Raw genomic sequence first — 20,290 nt, 5'->3', positions numbered from 1 at the left:
GGACTTCCCTTTTCCAACACTGATGGTGATCAGACTATGAATCTTGCCGGGGGAGGGGGGTGGAGCGGTGCCTAGGGGCATTGTCATGAGCCTGGCTCAGTGTGGGGACCTCTTAACTGGTTTTTAATCTGGCATACCTCAATTGAGTTTGAACACGTCTTGCCTTTTTCTCTCCAGGATACATGTATAGGGAAGACGACACCCTATCAGGAAAAAGCTGTTCAAAATGTCTCTGTCAAGTCGACAGATGGCTATTGTCAACCCCCCTCCACCAGAGTACATAAATGCCAGAAAAACTGGCCGTCTCACCAATCAGCTGCAGTATCTGCAGAAGGTGGTCCTGAAGGCTCTGTGGCAGCACAGTTTTTCTTGGCCCTTCCAGCAGCCCGTGGATGCTGCCAAGCTCAAGCTCCCGGTAAGTGGGGGTTAGGGGGGCAGGGACAGCACAGGGTCAGGAAGTGGTCAGCATCTGCATGTCTTGGGCATCAGGGCCACATAGGCCTGTGATTGTTACTGTGGGGCCTGGCATTCCTGTGTTAATAGCATTAACTGAAAACTAACGGTCAGAGCTCTGAACAGGGCAGGTTCTATCTTTCTAAGTCTCTGAGACTCGTCACCTGGAGAAGGATGGATGCTACGAATAGATGAAGCTGTCATCCATCATTCTGGTTTTGTCTGTTCCCTTCACACTCTAGCTGAGAATTTTTGCAGTTCTGGTTACAGATACTTTTCCCTAGGAGTGGGTGTCTTAAGTAGGAGTTAGCTTGGTGTAGTGTATTAGAAAAGGCCATCTGGATGGAGGGCCATGCTCTGTTAGGAAGACCTGGGTTCAAATTCTGCCTCCCACTGGGGCAAGTCACTGAACCTCTTGGTGCTTCGAGGCAACTGGGTGGAAAAATCAGCTGAGTTTACCATCAGCTCAGCTCCGTGAAGGGAGCTTCCACACTTGGAAGTTCCTATATTGATTAAGAATATGATGCCTATGAAGCTTCTAGAAGAACATGGAGTAGGATCACTGCCCCCCTTCTCATCTCCCACCCACCCCTGAAGAGGGAAGGAAAGCAACTCTTTGAAACCAGTAGATCATCTTTCTGGCCTTCACCTTGCAGTTGGTTTGTCCTCGGAGAGCTGTCATAGATGCTTTATCCTTAAAAGCATCATCAGGTCGGGTTGAAACCAGAGGTCACCCAGTCATTGTTAAGAGTGGTCTGAGCAGCTTTGGACTAGGTCACCTTTTGAGATTTCCATGGGCCTCTGCTGAATTCCAGGCCCAGGCTGCTTCATTGTTTTCACCCTGCTGTAAGCTGGCTGGTTTACTGGGGGGAAAGCGTAGGCACACTTGCTAGAGCGGTAACTATGGTGTGTAAGTTAGACTTGACATTTAGAACATGGCATGTTCAAGCATTGCCTGTGTCCTCTGACTTGTCCCCTTACCCCACCTCTGACTCCTACCTGAATGAAATCAATTCTTTGAGAAATTTTGGTGCAAATTGTTAGTCTTAACAAACGTATGCTGCAATTCTATCCCCTTCTTGAATAGACCCATTTTTGTTATGTTTAGTTTAATGCCAAGTTTGTCATAAATCTGCCAGCTTTGGCGTAAGGTTGGTTGTGTAATTCTGTATGTTTTAAAAATGCTATTTTTATTGCAGAACTGAACCTCTTTCTTTGTATAAATATTCCTGTGGCAGTCAGACACTGGAACTGTGTGTTACAAGGCTCTTTGGTTTTCAGATCCTGTTAAGTATAATGAAAGTTAAATGTTGGCTTCTTTCATTTGTGCACTAATAATTATGGCACATGTGTTTTGTTAGCGTTCACATTCTTCTGATTTAAACCCCACAGGACTATTACAGCATCGTTAAGAAGCCAATGGATTTGAGTACAATTAAAAAGCGCTTGGAGCATAAGTACTATGTGAAATCATCAGAATGTATAGAAGACTTTAAAACAATGTTCGCCAATTGTTATTTATATAACAAGGTATGTTACTTTTTCCTGATCATAGCTACTGATTAGATGGTCCCTAGGTTCTAGCAAATGTTGTTTATACAGCATTAAGGACTGTAAAAATATGTTCAGTTTATCATTTAGGTTGTATACATTCTCGAGCTTATTACTGTTTTATCCAATGACTAATAACAATCGCTAATGTGTAGTATTGCTGTTTGCCAGGCACAGTGCTGTGTGCTTACAGTTGTTATCTTACTTGGTCCTGGGACACTGGGAGACAGGTGCTGCCGTTATCCCCCTTTACGAATGAAGACACTGAGGCAAACAGACTTGCTCAGGGTCACGCAGCTAGGAGGGGCCTGAGGCTGAATTGAGAATGACTGAATCTAGGCTTAGTGCTCTATCCACTGAGCCACTCACTGCCCCAAATAGTTAATATTCAGATATTTAACAGAGTTTTGAATCCCTACTTGGTGTCTCGTGCTCAGTCTCAGTTCTGTATTTGGGTATGCACTGTACTCTAAACACTTACAGATCAGTGTGTGGCTCTTGATGCCTAAGTCTACACAGACCTGGTCCCTGTCCTCTCAGAGGTGCTCCCATCTGGGGATCCCCCATCTAGACAGCGGAAAGGGTGGAGAGCTGGGAAAGTTGTAGGGGTTGGTTACAGTCTGCTGCAGAAAGGGCAGTGGCTCTCCTGGGGTCGGTGGTGTGAGTACTGGCATGGTTAGGTAGGGTGCTCTCTGGAGAGGGAAGGAGATAACACGTAGAAGTTCACGGGCCCGCAGATGAAGAGCAGAGGAGACGAGCGGCATCCCAGTCTGACGACTTGCCTATTATGTGAGGAGCCTGAGACTCAGGGAGGGCTACGTGACTTGCCTGAAGTCATCCAGGTAGTATCAGGTGGCCACACCATATTCTATAGAAAAAGGAATTAATGGGAACAAGGCGGAGGCAGCACATTCTAGGTAGAGGGGAAAGCATGAGCAAAGTGGGGGAGCTGGGAATGTCTGGGGCAGATAAGGGAAGTCGATGTTTACTTTGTAGAAGGTTAAGCTTGCCGTTTCTTGGGCACATGTTTCCTGCATAAGTAAGCTAGAGTTAGACAAAAACCCAAAGGCCACCAGTCCAAGTGGGGGCACACCAACATCTCCTCCACCCCAAAGGGTCTCCCCATCTCAGGACAAGAACATCCTCTAACTTGGGCTCCACAGCTGTTTAACATCGGACCAGTTGATCACTCTGGTCTCTTCCAGCTCTAAGACTGCCCCAGTGACCACTGAGGCTGTGTTTCCTGACTCTTAAATAAATGCTGGGAAATTCTTCCTTGCCTCCCACATTTGCCTCACTGTGACTTCTCTTCTTAGTCTAGGCCCTTATTTCTTTTCCAGAGACAGAATTGGTATAATAATTACACAGCAATGTTATTTCCATTGGACAGTCTATGTGTGTAAAATTCAAATAGAGGTTACATGAGATGTGACGTAATTTTTCTGATTTGCTTTTATGAAGCTTCTGTGGTATACCAAATGCTGTATGCACAAAGTATTTCTTTAAATGGTGCAATGATAACTGAATAACATCATAAATCTTTCATTTGTTTTGTAGGCAGGCGATGACATTGTTCTCATGGCACAAGCCTTAGAGAAACTGTTTGTGCAAAAAATGTCTCAAATGCCTTCAGAAGAAATAGTGATAGGTGGAAAGGAAAGAAAAAGAAAAGGTAAAAATAACCAAAACAGGTGGGAGAGATTTATCTCAGTTTGTGTTGTGTTTTGGGTTAAAAATTAAAGGGTTCTAGTCTGATTAAGTTTTGGTTAGTTAGACTTGCTGTCATGTGTTAGACCTTTCTCCCAAGAATCAAAGCTGTGTTAATCACACATTGCCTTTCTGAGCTTCCTGAAGGTTTTTGGTTGCTCCCACACCAGACATGCTGGCTCATCCTGCTGAAAGAAGATAGGCTGACTTCTTGACATAACTTCCTGTTCCCAAAGTAGTGCTTTGGTTCTGATTTTGACCAGCAAGGAGGAACTGTGTGGAACCTTGGTAGAGAACAGCCTCATAGTCTCTCCTAACCAAGGAGGGGGACTCTGGGCATCGTCAGGGATCCCACTTTCTCCAAAAGCATGTTTTGAAATTGTAGAGGAAAAAATAAGTGTTCTGTCACCTGAGAATAGGTATAAAGGGAATGAAGAGGCCCTTAGTAACAACGTTCTCCCAATATGATATAAATAAAATGACCTGGATAGCCTATTTTATAATTCAGTATCAGCAAAGCATCAGGGCATTGGATGATTACGCCAAGTGGTTCTTCATGTTAAGTGATGCTAGACATCCGGCTCCAGAAGCAGCTTCAGAGAAGAACCATTCCCACGATCTAACAGACTCTTGGTCGGACTTCTGAGCTGTCCCCTCAGGTTTGAAGGTCATTCTGGCTCCGGCCCTCAGCTGATCAGCCCATTGGTGGTACGTGACAGCCCCCCTTCTCAGCAGCAGTCACTCTGGTCTTGTGCTGTTTTCTGACTGATGGGGCTCTAGTATCACTAGGAGTTTCTGTAGCCTCACGGCTATCATTTGGAAGTAACTGATCCCCGAGTTGTACTTCAGGATCATTGCCATCGACGCTGCCCACTGAACACTGAATGGCAGCTGGTGGCAGTGTTCATAGAGCTCTGCCATCCCCAGGAGCCTTGAAGTGCCAGGCCCAGGAACACGAGGAAGAGCCTGTGTTCTAATACATGTCCAGTGAGATGATGACCTGTAAAGGGCTGGGCAGACCTCAAGCCAGCTGTGTAAATCCTGCTTTTGGCAGAACTGGCTGCTGTTGATTGGCGGTCATGGGGGAAAAGCTAGTGCTACTGCCCTCTTTTACATAGAGGTCTTCAGCAGTCATTAATTTAACTTGATGTCAATCTGGCAGCTGTGCTACTACTGGCCTACAGAGAGAGACATCCAGACTGACGTCCTCCCACACGTACCCTTGGCCGTGACTGCCCTGTGATGCTTTGAAAGTCACAAGAATCTTGAACAAGGAAAAGAGAAGGTGTTTAAATGTAGGGCTGGGCTAACGTTCCAAAGCAGCACTTACTGCTCCTGTGCACTTTCCCTGGCGGCTCTCCTGCTTAAACCACTTCCTGTTCTGAAGGAAGGGAACTTCCAACAGTGAAGCCTCCTCTTAATCCTTTCTCGTTGGAGAAGGCTGAGTCTGGAGATGTGCACTTGCAGCAGTCAGTCCGTAAACATTAATGCAGTGCCTACTCTGTGGCAGCCTCTGTGCAAGGTGCTGGTCATTAGTCCAGTCATTTCTTGGATGAGGAAGGCTAGGATCTAAACAGAGGAGATACTTTTGGTTGGAAGGCTTTGTTACTCCCACCTGTTCATCTCCTTAAGAAAAGCCTTTTGTCTTCCATTCATTTTAAAGCGGAAGCCTGGAAAGATTGTTTAAACCAGGAAAGATATTATGTAATAGTTTCTGTTGCACTACTACGAGTTGTCATAATATGGATGGAATGTAACATCTGGGTTCTGTTTTGTGTGTGTGTGTAAGTGTGTAAAAGCAAATGCATAAAAATGGAATTCTGAAAGAATTGTCAATATTTGACTCATTTGAATGCTTTTTTTTTTTAAAATTAGGTACTCAACCATCTTCAGGAGTTTGTACTATTAAAGAAAAACCATCCCCCAAGACATCTGAAATGGTCGCTAAGCAGCAAGCAATTCCATGTTCTGCATGTCCGCAGACATCGTTTTCTCCCCTGCATGTTGCTAAAGCGGCTCCGCCAAGCTGTACCACACAGGCTGTAACACAAGTAAGGCAGGAAGTCCTTGAAAGATAGAGCTTGATAAACATTGGGGTATTGTTCGTATCATGTCTTAACTATACATATTGAGCAAAGAGTTAAAATAGATGTGGCAATGAAATCATATAAACTGAGACTGGAATGCTTGAACAACTTTTCCCATTTTGCTTATTTTCGCAAAGTGTTTTTAAACAAAGCTTCTGATTTTTTAAGATTAAGGATTTTTAGACCTTCATTTTAAGTGTTACTGTTAGAATAATTGTCTGCTTTTTCATTTTAAATGCCATTTTCTGTAAGTTCTAAAAAATTAAGCGCTCCAAGTAATTGTTTAAATTATGGATTTTATTCTAGGTTAAAAGGGGTGTGAAAAGGAAAGCAGATACTACAACCCCTACAACTTCAATAGTTACAGCAAGTAGTGAATCTTCACCCACTCTAGTTGAACACAAGTCTGCTAAAATACCACTTTTAAAAGAAAAAGTAGTGAAGAATAATGTGCCAGATTCTCAGCAACAATATAAAGTTGTGAAAAGTGTTAAATTAACCGAGCAGTTAAAATATTGTAACGAGATTCTTAAAGAAATGTTTTCGAAGAAACATGTAGCATATGCTTGGCCTTTTTATAAACCCGTTGACGTTACTGCTTTAGGACTCCATAACTACTATGATGTTGTTAAAAATCCAATGGATCTTGGAACAATTAAAGTAAGTGGTTTTGTCTTGTGTTTACCTAGTTAATGGTCCTTGTGTCATTAGGTTAAGGTTTTATTTTGACTTTTGTTTCATTGTTGTAACTTTATGAATCCCATACTGGTGCTTCTGTGCTCTGTACTTAACCCTAGTGATGGGATTCCATGGTGGTCTTGGACAGAACTGTTAGAAAAGATGGGTCATTGTTAAGAACAAGGAATCTACCCAGTGATGGTGTCCAGGAGTGGATGTGTCTTCATCTTGAGTCCATCACTGCTGTCTGAGGGATCCTTTTATCCTAAGACCTCTGGTCATGACTTTTCTTCAGAGATCTTGGCCTTGTACACATCTTCTCCTGGCCCTGCTTCACTCTGCGTTGGTTCATAATAGCCAGGATTCTCTACGGTGATCCCTGTCCTCCTTTAATATGGCATAATGATAGTCCGTTATGTTTGTGTTCCGCAACGTGTTAAGGCATTCCCCACTTAAGAGGTGCCCTTCTAAATTAGAATTGTTTTTCTTTTTACTCCTTTTAATCTCCCTTCAGGCCCAGGAAGATTGTTTACCACTATTCCTTCCCAAGTTTTATCCGTCCTCTTACGCCTGCCCCTCCCCTGGTTCTTTTCTTGGTTCCACGTTGAGTTTGATCATTTTTCTGTGATCATCTCATTCACTCTTCCTTTGTCCACTTTGGATGAGAATGACCTTTTGATGCCTGTTTCCCCCCTCCCTCCCTCTGTTCTCATAGTCCTGTTCCTGTGAGTCCTAATTATGCAAAGTAGCAAATTCTACTCCCTTCCTCTCTAATATACTGAGTGTTTCTTTCACCTTTCATTTCCCAGACCCTCAGAACAGAACCAGTTCCCTTACAGAGTCTCTTTTTTCCTTGCTTAACTTTCCCACTCTCCTCTATAGTCATTTACAGTCATTAAGATTCTGGAGGAATACTTGGGTTTTTTTCCCCATTAGAATGTTAGGAGAACTTGATTGTACAGTTCCTTTCAGTCACTCAAACCTACCTTTCTAAGCTTCTCTGGACTGCATATTCCAAAATTGCTGCGTGGCTCTGATCTCTCCTCCATCCGCAGCTTTGCAGGGTAAGTGATTACTGATTGTAAGGCTCTCTCTGGCCTTTGGGGTTATTGTAGTCTAACATTTAATATTTAGAGTAGAAGCTGTCATACCTTAAGTGATCCTCACTGGGATTCCTTGGTATTTGAATGGTTTCTTTCGGGATGCTTGCTGTACTTTTCCTGGGACTTTTCCTCTTGGGCTTCCTTTTGGGTGATTAGGATAGATTCTTTCTGTTTATGGTTTCTTAAGATATAGCATCCAGGATATTATTTAATCCTGGTTTTTAAATAGTCCAGTGATTCTTAAATTATTTCTCCTTGACCTGATTTCCAAGTGAGTTATTTTTGGTAGCTTACATCTTCTAATTGTGCTGCTATCTGTTGGAGTCATTGATTGTTTAGTTTACTTTGGTTTTCAGGGCTCCATTTCCTTAATAAGGTTGGCCATTTTATCTTATGTGTGTTTTCTTTCTGCTTCTGTCCTTTCATTTTTAAGCCCTTGCTTCATTTTCTTCCAGGTATTTATGTGGGTTCTTGTGCACAGTCCATTGTTTTTCCTTGTAGTCTGTGTGTGCATGTTTCTTGGAGCACTTCTAGGTTGGCAGTCATTGTTTAGATTTGTTAGTGTCTTTTATTTACTCATCTCTTCCATTTTAATTCCTGATTTGGTGATTTGTGCCTCCTCTGGGCTCTACCTCCTGTGGTGTTTTTTGGGTGGTGTTCTGCCCCGGTTGGTCGTGTACTGGGTCACCTCCAAAGTAGGCCTCTCTGGATCTGAGAGGCTGAATATCAAGGGTCCTTGTTGATGGACTCCTTTTCCTACTGCTAGTCCTCTTCTGGTTGGATGAAGTCTTCGTAGTTTCTTACTGGATTTCTTGGTCTTTATTTGATTTGGGGTGGATTTCTGGATTTTGCTGGCAGTGGTATATATGGTGGCTGGGACAGTCTTGCCTCCTCTCAGGCAGCTAGTCCCACTGTATTATGTCAGCGTTATGTGCATGTTCTCATCCCATGTATCCCCCCAGACATGGGGTCATGTGGGTTAAAGCCTTCGGTCATCCACACTGCCCAGCTAGCTCTCTGCCTTGTAAGGAGTGTTTGTAGCTTGGAGCATGTGGACTTTAAACGAACATGGTGCTGTCCTGTGGTGCTTGAGGAAAAGGAGGGAAAAGTGTGCCACATAATGTGCTAAGATGTGTCTTGCTGCAAGGAAGCAGAAATTATGTATGGATGACTCTAGTTGCTAGTATGCTTTTAGAACTTTAAACACTTGAATATGTTTAATAGAAAAAAATGGACAACCAGGAATATAAGGACGCTCCTGAATTTGCGGCAGATGTTCGGTTAATGTTTATGAATTGCTACAAGTATAACCCACCAGATCATGAGGTTGTAACAATGGCAAGAACCCTTCAGGTGAGATATCACTTCGGATCTTTCGTTTTGTATTGTAAGAATGTAGTTTATATTTACATGACTTTTATAACTAATATTCAAGAACCTTTCCCAAAGAGTTTGATCACAGCAGTTTAGCACGTTGAGGTTTCACTATCTGATTCAATAGATCTGACTGAAGTCCTCTTGAGTCTGTCATTGTGGTTGAGGATGGAGCATGTACAGGTTGTCTTGGGTGGTCCATTTCAAAGTAGGTCTCTTTAGTGGTGTGTGTGACTGCTTCATGGGAGCAAGAGGAGCATAGCTCCCTCTGTGGTATGTGAATTTTCATCTCATTGAGCAGGAGACCCATTCAGGAGAGATGAGAAGAACCCCCTGAATGGTTTGAGAACAGGAATTCAGTCACCCAGGAGTAGAGGTGAAGAAGTTACGTAAGCGGGGGGGGGGAGGGGGGGGATGCATGGCCTGGAACGTGTTCCCAGTGCTTGCTGTCTGCCAGCTATGGGCAGTGTTTACAGAACATCATTCCTCAGGAGCAGTTCTGCTGATAAATGTATGTTAAATGGAAAATAGTTTGTTTTTTGTATTTTAGGATGTTTTTGAGATGCAGTTTGCTAACATCCCTGATGAACCCATTGAAAGAATGCCTATCTGTTACATTAAAAAGGATGTCACAAAAGCTTTCTGTAGAGAAAGTAGTAGTGATGCTTCCTCTGAAGACAGCTCCTCTGAAGAGTCACCTGATGAACGAGTACAGCACCTTGCAAAGCTTCAGGAGCAGGTATGTCAGACCTGCTCTGCACCTTGGTTGGGCTGGATCAATAATATCATGTTTGTGTACCATAAGGGTATTTTTCTCCAGTTAAATTAACCAGGCTGTTGTTTCATTGTTTAGTGATGTCTGATTTTAGTGGTTTACAGGGTATTTCTGAAGTGCTTCATGAATGAATGGAGTTTCAAGCTTTTAAAAAAAAAATTTCCTTGGTGAACTGCTACCTGTTTTATGGTTAAAATTATAGACTTAATGCATGCTTATTTTGGAAATTCTTTTTAGTCTGTTGGGTAACTTCCAAATCTGTTTTTGAATTAAAATCAAATTTCTTGTTTCTTTGGTCTGTCTTTTTATTTTGTGTCAGAAAGTTGGGGACAATTTATATTTAAAGGAAAGGGAGATACTTTATCCTAGGATAATGAATTAATAAAATTGAATATGCAGACTTCAAGGGAATGTGAGGATCTGAAGTTTACTTAAGATAATATATCTGAATTTGCAGCTCCTTTGTTTTTTATAGTTGTCCTTAATGTTTAATTCAAAGTGTTAAATATTTCTCTTTATTAGCTTAAAGCCGTTCATCAACAGCTACAAGTTCTGTCTCGAGTACCTTGCCATAAGCTAAAGAAAAAGAATGAAAGCTCCAAAAGAGGGAAGAAGAAAGAAAAAAAGAAAGTTATCAGCAAAGATGAAAGTCAGAGGAAAAAATTTAAGCAAATAAAACTAAAGAAAAAGCTGAAAAACAGGTGAATTTTTTCATATGTTTATTTGTTCACACAGTTCACCTCTGCCTCTCATATGTTATACATCACAGAATTATCTAAGCTTTTACTAAACGAAGTGAAATTTGTTACAGTCAGCCAAAAAAGGCCAAGCAACAAATGTTGGTGTATAAATCTGAGGACGAAGATAACGCTAAGCCTATGAATTATGATGAGAAAAGGCAATTAAGCTTGGATATAAACAAACTCCCCGGAGACAAACTTGGGCAAGTGGTCCAAATAATAGAGTCAAGAGAACCGTCTTTAAGGAATTCTAATCCTGATGAGGTAGAAATTGATTTTGAAACCCTGAAAGCATCAACCTTGAGAGAACTGGAAAGATTCGTCGTGGCCTGTCTGAGAAAGAGGCCCGGGAAATGTCATGGTATGTAGCTCTGCAAATTAGCAGCAGTCTAGCTGGTATTTGCCTGTGGTTGTGGCCATGCTCACTTTTTGTCCTAAATCATACAGCTAAGAAAATAATAAAATCCAAAGAAGAGCTTCATTCGCAGAAAAAACGAGTTGGAAAAGCAGTTACTGGATGTCAGTAACCAGTTAAATTCTAGAAAACGCCAAACAAGATGTAGGTGACTGTTTTAAAGTGTCGGTGCGGCCCCTTAATTCTGCTGGTGGTTTGTCATCTTTCCCCTTATTTTCCAGCTGAGAAAACTCAATTGTCCAAAGCCACAAGAGGGGCCACCAGGCTGAGCGAGAGCAGCAGCGGCGGCGACGGTGGCAGCTCCTCAGGCTCAGGCAGCAGCGGCGGCGACTCAAGCTCTTCTGATAGCAGCGATTCCGATTCAGGTTAGCTGCCCTTTTTCAGTCTCTCTGTGTAGGTGGCACATCTGTTCCTCGAAAGGCTAGAACTGTTCTCTTTAAGGAATACTTGTTGCATCTGACAGGAAGCTATGATTTGTACTGCCAGATCCATTCACTTTGTTTTCCATCCCAGTCTTCCTGCCTTGAAGTATGTGAACTTGTATCAGTCTCTGATAGGCTTGTAACGTCCAAGAATGAATTAACAGTTGACTAAAACAGGGACAGTTGCTTAATAAAACATTTAAAAATGTTAGATCTGCGATAGCTTATCACAAAAATAAAGGGTCACTAAAGGCATCTCACTTTGTAGTGACTAATCTGGTTTATCATGGTTAGCAAGGTTGTAAAATGTATTCTCTGTGTGATACTTCATTCCAAATTGAATTAGTGTTTTGAATTGAGAAAACAACCATTCCTGCTAATTCTTCTAATTAGACTTCCCATTTTTTTATTCAAAGTATAGCAAAATGGTTGTGCACTTTAGATGTCAAATCCTCACATGTGCTATATCTGTTACCTTGTACAGTTAAGTTTGAGACAGTTGAGAATTCTGTCCAGAGAAGTAACTCATGCCTCATTCATGGGTCTTTTGCTTTAGAAAATAGTCTTACAGTTCACTCACAATCACTGCCACAAAACGAATGAGTTGGCAAAAATTTCAATTAAAGTTGAGAATATGGGGTATTTTTTTCATGCATTGAAAGTTTCTTTTTTTGCTGTTCATAAATGAATGACATACTAAGTAGCATCAAGGCTGAGCCCTAGTTTATAATAAAATGTTGTCACATTAAAAATTTTTGCTATTTGGAAGAATTCTGCCTCTTGGCTTGCAGTAACTATTTCACTTTTAGACATTATTTTGTTTGAGTTTACATAGTACTGACTTCTGAATTTTCAAATTCCTCAATTATATTTGTGATGACTTTATATTGCAGTTTTATAGAATACTATACATTTTGAACTTCAGTTAAAATTTGTCATGCTAAACAGTTAAGATTCGGGATCCATTGATACTGTAAGACTTTCCCACCCTCTATTTGACCTTTTTTAAACAAAAAGCAACCTTCACAAAAATCCAAGTTGCATTTAGTGTTTTAAAATTGTACTTACTTTTTGTAATTTTTCATCCAATAAAGAGCTTCTGAACTGACAAGGTAAATTGCTCTGTCTTTTCTTTGGTTGTAAGCTTTAGAAACTTCACATGTTAAACTTTTGACAAATTGCAAAAATCTTGGGCATTTTTAAGTGCTTTTTTTTAAAAGTACTTTGTTAGTGGTGGACTGCATATACAAAGACTCAAAGTGTGCTTAGGGTTTTCTGGTAGCCAGCGGATTTGTAATGACAATTATGATGTGGACTATGTTCTTCACTTTCAAAATAAACAAAACTGGTAGCACATTTTAGCATATAGTCCAATCTCTTGACTCCTCCTGGCAGTGTGACTTCAGAGCAAGTCACTTAAATTCTCCCTGCCACTAGCAACTCACTAAGGCAGTCACTCTCAGATATGTAGTACCTGTTTGCTTTGGAGGAGAGGGCCTTTTCTCCTTGGGAGTTCCCTACGCCAGTGAAATCAGAAATCATGGCCTGGCTTTCTTTCCTCCCATGTGGAGGTAGCTGACAGCTTAGACTGTGCATTCCCAGTAACTGAAGCACCCAGGAGAAGGCCTTTCCTTTTCCCTCAACCTTATCTTTGTCATCTTGAATTAAATCTGTTTCAGGTCTTCATTTTCTAATTTGCTCTCCCATTGTACCTCACCTGTTTTCAGTAATTTTATAAAATTCATTGACATTGCTCAAGGTGCTTCTGAATTTCTGCTCGTTTAAAATAAATACTTCAGGTTAGTGCCAGTGCATGGATGTGTCCACAAATGGTCACGTTGTTTATATCCAGTTTTGAGGTTGGCAAGATACTTAAGTTTCTTGGAAAGACATGTATGTATGCGTATGCATGTGTTTGTATGTATGTATCTGTATACATGTTCGTGTGTATATGTAGAGAGTAAAATAAGCCTCAGAACACCCTCTAGCTCTCTACTTGTGCATGAGAAACCTTGTTGATAAATTGGAAGGTGATCTTTAATGGAAAAGGTACAGTTGAATTTTCTACTTGTTTAAATGAAGCAGGGTGAAATGAGTAAGGTGGGGATGCCCTTTTTTCTGTTCTAGATTTGAACCCAGTTAAATCATCCAGAGGTAGATAAAATAATAAGAAAAGGACTTCCAGGTCTGTGATGTGGCTTAGAAAACACCATGTGTTTGAGGTTTGTTGGGTGGGGTTTTTTGTAGTCTTAACCTTAGACTTTAAGGTCCTTAACGGGCAGATACCTTTTCAAAGACAAGCAGTGAGGTTTGTTACTGATCATTTCTTGTGAATGGGTATAGTTTACATTAAAAATTAAACACATCAACATCAAAGGACATTTTAGTGACTTTTCAAAAAGTACAAATTGTAGAGAAATGAAGGCTTTTCATAGGATTAACAGTCCACAATTCTATTTAACAGAATTGTTTAGTTTTGCATTATTATTCTGTGGCATCAGAAATACCTGGTTGGAAAAATAGGTGGTTTGGTCTACTAGCAAGATAAAGGGAGAACCAAGGGGTATCAAGGGTATCCTTGCAAAGGCAAGGAATTGACAAGGCACCCTTGATGTGAGGGGCTTCCACACCCCTCCAACCAACCAATATCCCCACCCCCTCAGTACTCTCTCCCTCCCTGGGTGGATTTATGCATGGATGGGTTGTATCTGCATCGTGGGAGGAAAACAAGATAGACTGAAATGTTTTCACCATCACATGATAACTTAGTATTAGAATGACACAACCTAATTGTATTATCTTTGAAGTTTTAATGTTTAAAAATAGACTGGTTTTATATTCTGTTACTATATGTGTGTCCTCACATTGTCTTTATTTGAATGGTTTAATGTATCCTGCCTTCCAATATGTAATATACTGTATACATCTGATATAAACTATAAAATTTGAGCTTTTCACTTCCATACTAACATAGATTAAAATTGGGTAATTTTGTCTTAACCCTAAATGTGCTCCTATACCATTTGAAAGCATATATAAAACTGAAAAAATAAAGATGACGTAACATTGATCTCTGAGGAAAACAGTCCATAGAAATGGGAAAAGCACTTGCAAAACACTCCAGCTACTTTCTGACAGAAGTCTTTTATAGAAAGATTTCAGCCGAGATACCTGTCGACCTGGGAGGCCGGGGTCTATGGTTTTTTTTTTCCTAGCCCAGTACATCTTTAGGTAACTTCTAGATTTAGCATTTTCTTCAGTAATGAATGTGGGCAATAAACATTTTTCTGAGGAGTCTTCTCCAGACTTCGAGAAGGAGCCCTTGAGACAAAAAGGTTCAAGTACTCAAATGTGTCAGTAAGGTAGCAATGAAATACTGAGGAGCTTGGAGAGGGGAGGGCGTAACCACCTAAAGGTACTTTGAACCCTTTCCATTGAACTAACCAGATGTCATTAACAGTAGATCAGATTCAAAACAAAAGCCAAAGGAATGGTAGTGGTAACATATTGCTCTCTGTATGGAACTATTCCCGATATAAATAACTGACTCAGGATTGGAATCAAGATCAGCCATCCAAGCCTGTGAAGGAGGCTTTACTGCCTGGCATCACTTTTGGTCGGTGTTGACAAGGCTTGTCCGGTGCAGGGGCATCAAACTCAGAACTGTCAACTGTCTCTTGACTCCGACAACCACAAATTAACATCTACGTTGAACTGAATTTTTTACTGTTAAATATTTCCCAGTTACATTTTTGCCTGATTTGGGCTGCTGCTAGGGAGTTTTGGGAGGACCAGAGTTGGATAACTCTGCAGTGGGCACCTAAGAGAATCTAGGACAAGACAAGGAATGTAAACCAACCTGACTTACTGTAGGTGATAACGTTGATGGAGTGACAGAAATAATCAACCGGACCCCATCACCTTGATCCACAAGGTCATGCTTGTTGCATGACAGAAAGCCTTACGCCAAGCCCCTTTTCTAGTCACAGGGTCGATTCATGTTTAAATAGGAAAAATGGAGAAGAAAATTGGCAGCAATATATTCCCTTTTGAATAAACAACCAAAGGTGAGGGGGTGAAGAAAATTGTAATAAAGCCAATATAATCAAGGGTACCTAACTTTATCACAGACAAGACCAACTCATGCTATGTAAGAAGACAGCTATGTCATGGTTTTTAAATACTACTTTTATACCTATCAATGGTGATCTTTTTATCTTTTCAAGAAAGTAAGGCATGCTGCAACCATGAATATGGTTACAGTTTTAATTGTTCAGTAAAAGTACTCTAGTCAAAACTTAAAATGAATATTTTTAAATCCTTTGCTCCATTTTTTGAGGTTGACTTGATTTCAGAGCTGTGAGCTAAGAAACCAATCTTATGAAGCCCTCTACTTTTCGGTTTATAGTAACTAAATAAAATGTAAAATAGCTATATCTATTCTCTGAGAGTCTAGGACTTAGTTTTAATGGCTGATTACTTTCTTGTTCACAAATAGGTCCCTTGGAAGAGAAAAGTTTCAATGACATAATCTATTTCTAGGTTTCGGAATATCCCTTATTTGGGAGCTTGGGGGCCAGGTAAGATAGGTGAACAGGAAGGATTTAGAGATCTAACTTGTATATTTTTATTACTATGCCTGAATCAAGTCGCAGGAAGCTTTTATTAAGCACTCACTGTGTGCCAGTCACTATGCTCAGCTCTGGGGATACAAATAAAGGAAGACACAGCATGCATGTCCTCAGAGACCTCAGTCTAATGTGAGAGATGATATGCAGGCAACTAAGTGCCCCCAAGATGTAGTAAGTGGGAGGTGATCTGAAAAGTGGGGGCCACTCCAGTGGAGAGGGGACTGAACAAGAAGGTCCTGGGTCAGAGTGAGGAATGGCAAGGTGGCCAGGGGGATGGGGAGCGGGGAGCAAAGTAGAAGAGGGGGGCCGCTAGGCAGCAGGGGGGCAACACGGCCAGACCTCTGCCATAGGGAGATGCTTTGGCTGGGGTGGAGCAGGGAGCAGCTCGAGGCAGAGACCCACCAGATCTGCCACTGTAGAATAGTGGTGGTGTGGAGTGATGGAAGGCCTGTGCCAGTGGCAACCATCTGAGGACAAAAAGGACCATGGACAAGAGATGTTGTAAAGGTAGAAGCAGATTTAGCAACAGATTGGACAAATGGAACAAGTGGAGGACCACCTTTGCTTGTGAGCCTGGGTGCCCGGGAGGATGGTGGTGCCCTTGACAGTTAGGATAAGGGAAGGGTTCAGGGGAGAAGAGGAGGTAAGTTGAGAACATGTTGAGTTTGAGACATTCGCTGGGCAGCTAGAGACTTAAGACCGGAAACCTAAAAAGGGAAGAAGGTAGGACTGAGAATCTTCTGAATAGAGGTGATCATCGAATCCATGGGAGCCAAGGAGATCACCCACCAAGCGAGATAGGAAGGAGGGAGAAGAAAGGGCCCGAGATCAAGCCTTCGGAGACAGCCACTGGTATTAGGCATGACCTTGGAGAAAGACCCAGCAAAGAAGATGGATAAAAAGTAGTCAGGTAGGAGAGCAGTGTCACCAAAAACTAGAGAGGAAACACTATCTGGGAAAAGGGTCGACTGTGTCAAAGGCTACAGAGCGGTTAAAAAAAAAGGGACAAAGATGGGGGAAAAAAGGCTGTTGGAGTTGGCAATGTAGAGAAATGAGGTACAGGAACTGAGTAGGGTCCTGGCATGTTTCTATTAAGGTTTGTTTGCTTCTTTTCTAAGTAAAATTCCAAGTTGTAATTTTTGTTGATGAGCAAACTGGTAGTATTTCTGATTGGGATTTCATAGTACATCCATCAGTTGAGAAATTTCAGTATTAACAGCTTTGTAATCCCATTCTTTGAGGAGACGCACATGACCATTCAGTCCACACCATATCTGAAAAAGGACTGTTCTCCACAACCTGGCTTAGAAACTCATCCTGCTGTTTGCAAAAGAAGACATCACCTTCCGAGGCATCCGTTCTGTTTAGGGATCATTCTACTCACTTGCCTTTCTGTATAGCTCCTGCACTGGGAGACTAAGCACAGAAAGTGTGACACTTCTTTCAGGACCGATTGCGTCTGCCGCCTCACCACCTCTAAGCTTCTCTAGGCTAAGTGTTTCTAGTTTCTTGAACTCCTCTTCGTATGAAAACCGTCACCGTTTTGCTTGCCTTTCTCTGCACGCTCTAGCTTCTCAATATTTTCCTTCAACTGTGATGACCAGAAGGAATCACAATAATCTGAATGAATTCTGATGGGGTAATTACTATCATCTTCACCAAAGGTGGCAGTTAATTTTTTTTTCTTTTTTTTCTTTTTTTTCACTGCTCACTCTTTGAGGTTGCATCACAGTAAAACCCTCTGTTCTTTCTCCACACAAGATACCATCTAGCAATGTCTATTCTAGCTTCTACTGGGAGCTCATGTCTAAGACTTAGGATTGTTAAATTTCATTTATATCATTTTGTTGACTCTGATCATCCAGCATTTTACCCTTCCCTCCCAGATTTGTTCATTGTGGATTTGATAAGCACATCTGTTTTTATTAGTCATTGATAAAAATTTGAACTGCAATGCTAAGCCCGGTTTCCTAGGGCGGTCTACTGTGGGCTTCCCTCCACAGAGATACATCAAGCCATCGATGACTTCTCTCTAAACTAGTTCCAGATCCACCTGTTTTGCAGCTTATATCTTAGCACCTTTTACACAAGAGAGGCATTAGAGACTTTTATCAAATGGTATATTAAAATCAATGAACAGCCTTCTATCTGCCTCTTAAATAATCCTATAAAGCCTGTACTGTTGTGACCTGTGCTTTATGAAAGCTTGCTGATTCTTAGCTAACAACTACCTTTTCCATGTTCATCTATCATCCTTTTTTAATAGATTCCAAAATGTTGCCAGAAATAAAAATTAAGCTCACTGTGCTCCTTCACTCCGTCTTTGTCAGGAATCAGGACAATGTTCTCAATCCTGTGGTATTTCTTCCCAGTCTTTCAGTGATCACATCTGCCGGTTCTTTAAGTCCTGAGGATACTGTTGGCTGGGATTAAGTGATGCAAATTCATCCAGACCAGCTAGGTTCTTTATAAACATAACCTATTTTATATAGTAGCTTCTTGTAGACAACTTTTGTCTTATTCTTTCAGGTCTGAAGATACTTCTCCTCAATGGAAGAAATTAATTATATTGTCTCTTCATTTCTACCTTTGAAAATTTTCTCCCTAAGTCCCCTAGTTTTGTTTTTTTTTTCTGTATCTTTTTTTTTGCTCTCATTACAGTCTATCTTAATATAAAACACACTTTTATCTGTACGTAGGCTAGTGATTTTCCTCAGCCACGGGGAAAAAATAAGCTCCTTAAAGTTAATGTCCTAGGCGATAGGTAGGGTTTTAATCTTGTTTCTGAAACCTACCTGCCGGGTGACCATAGACATGATGATACTGGTACTACCCACCTCACAGGGTTGTTGTGAGGGAAATGCTTTGTAAATCTTACTCTAAAATGGAATGATTGTCGCACTTGGTATCCCTGGCACAGTGTGATAACCATCACACCTGCTGTCTTCTTCTGGAGGGAGGTCACCTCCCTCCACCCCCAGGTACAGCAGATGACAAGCCATCCCTGCCCTTTCATCTTGGGCCACTCTCAACTCTATGCTCCCATGAATGCTGCTTCCCTGGGGATGCATTGGGAGCCCTTCCTCTTGACCACATTGCCCCTATATCAGTGGAGCATGTGAGCTGCCTGTTTTACTCCCTGTTACCTGACCACCTTTTTTTTTCAGCCTTAATCCTCCCCAGTGATACTGCCTACAGTGTGCCTAGGCATCTTTGGGGATGGTAATATGTTGGAGCCTGCCAAGCCCTTTGATTTGTCTTTCCACTTACAACCTACAACTTTAATACCTGACAAACTAGCATATGACTGCAGCACCATAAGAATGTTGACTTAAGAGCTAAGCCATGGTGCCAGCTAGAAGCTTGGAATTAATAAAAATTCTGTGACGATGCCCCTGGGCAATTTTCCAAAGGCAGTCCAACCAGCTCACCACCACCTGTTTTATTCTGGAAAGTTCACGGCCCATCCACATTGTCCCAACATGGTGGAACAGCTTTATAAATTAACTGCCTTTCATAGTCGGGGTCATAAGCAGTCTTCATTTTGAACATCGTAGTCGCTTAATGTTTACATTTAATTATTTCTAAGAATTGTATCAGAATGCCGACTGAACAGTAGCCTTGTAGGAACATTTGGCTAAGGTCTTCCTTTGATTCGTTCATGTAGCTAATGGGGTTTGCATCACATACATATATATAATGTATTTGTATGTGTGTGTATATGTATGCACAGGTAGAGAGAGAGAGCTAGACACACATATATGGTCAGATTAATCATTTCTGTTTTAAACTGAGGTCATGTAGAACTTTTACCTCTAATTGGGAAGACTAATAGACTTCTCCCTCACTTCTTTCTTCCACCATCCCCAAACTCCTGGTTAAGCAATACTGTTGTTAGTCACATGGCATTTAGATAACACTTCACTTGAAATCCTTTTGTCAACTGGAGCATTATTTTGTCGTGGCAATTTTAACAACATTTAGTATCAAACACTTTAGGAGAGGGAAGGACAGTAACACATCCAGTGGAAATGTCGTCATTCCAAGAGGCGGAAGGTAATTATTGAAATTAAGATGGTTAAGCTAGAGAAATACTGACACCAAAGACCAGGCTTAGCTGCCATGAAGGCTCTAGAACAGCCAGACCAGGGCAAGTGCTTTAGTAGGTTTTGTGTGTGTGTGTGTGAGAGAGAGAGAGAGAGATTGGGAAGGCAGGGATGCCAAGGAACTGGAGGGAATCTCCATAAACTGCACTTATGAAGTTTGGAGCCATCCTGGACTCCAGTCGCCTCTGTTCTTCCCAAATCATGTCACAACTGTTGTGTTGTTGACAGGGCATCAAGTGCCCTCACTT

General features: G+C 41.4%; 1 protein-coding gene across 1 annotated transcript in view; it reads left to right on the top strand.

Moving 5' to 3' along the window:
- Positions 1-226: 226 nt before the first annotated feature.
- BRDT (bromodomain testis associated) overlaps positions 227-20,290 on the top strand; it is a 34,051-nt gene continuing 13,987 nt past the window's right edge. The window contains 12 exon segments of the mRNA XM_036755467.1: positions 227-415; positions 1,846-1,983; positions 3,562-3,676; positions 5,587-5,762; positions 6,105-6,458; positions 8,804-8,932; positions 9,504-9,692; positions 10,251-10,429; positions 10,540-10,829; positions 10,916-10,961; positions 10,963-11,027; positions 11,105-11,248. Of these exon segments, the coding sequence (XP_036611362.1) occupies positions 227-415; positions 1,846-1,983; positions 3,562-3,676; positions 5,587-5,762; positions 6,105-6,458; positions 8,804-8,932; positions 9,504-9,692; positions 10,251-10,429; positions 10,540-10,829; positions 10,916-10,961; positions 10,963-11,027; positions 11,105-11,248 (2,014 nt within the window).

Source organism: Trichosurus vulpecula, chromosome 4 (genome assembly GCF_011100635.1).
Source record: "Trichosurus vulpecula isolate mTriVul1 chromosome 4, mTriVul1.pri, whole genome shotgun sequence".
NCBI lineage: Eukaryota > Metazoa > Chordata > Mammalia > Diprotodontia > Phalangeridae > Trichosurus > Trichosurus vulpecula.
Note: the sequence above shows the minus strand (reverse complement) of the source record. Positions and strands in the feature narration are given on the sequence as shown.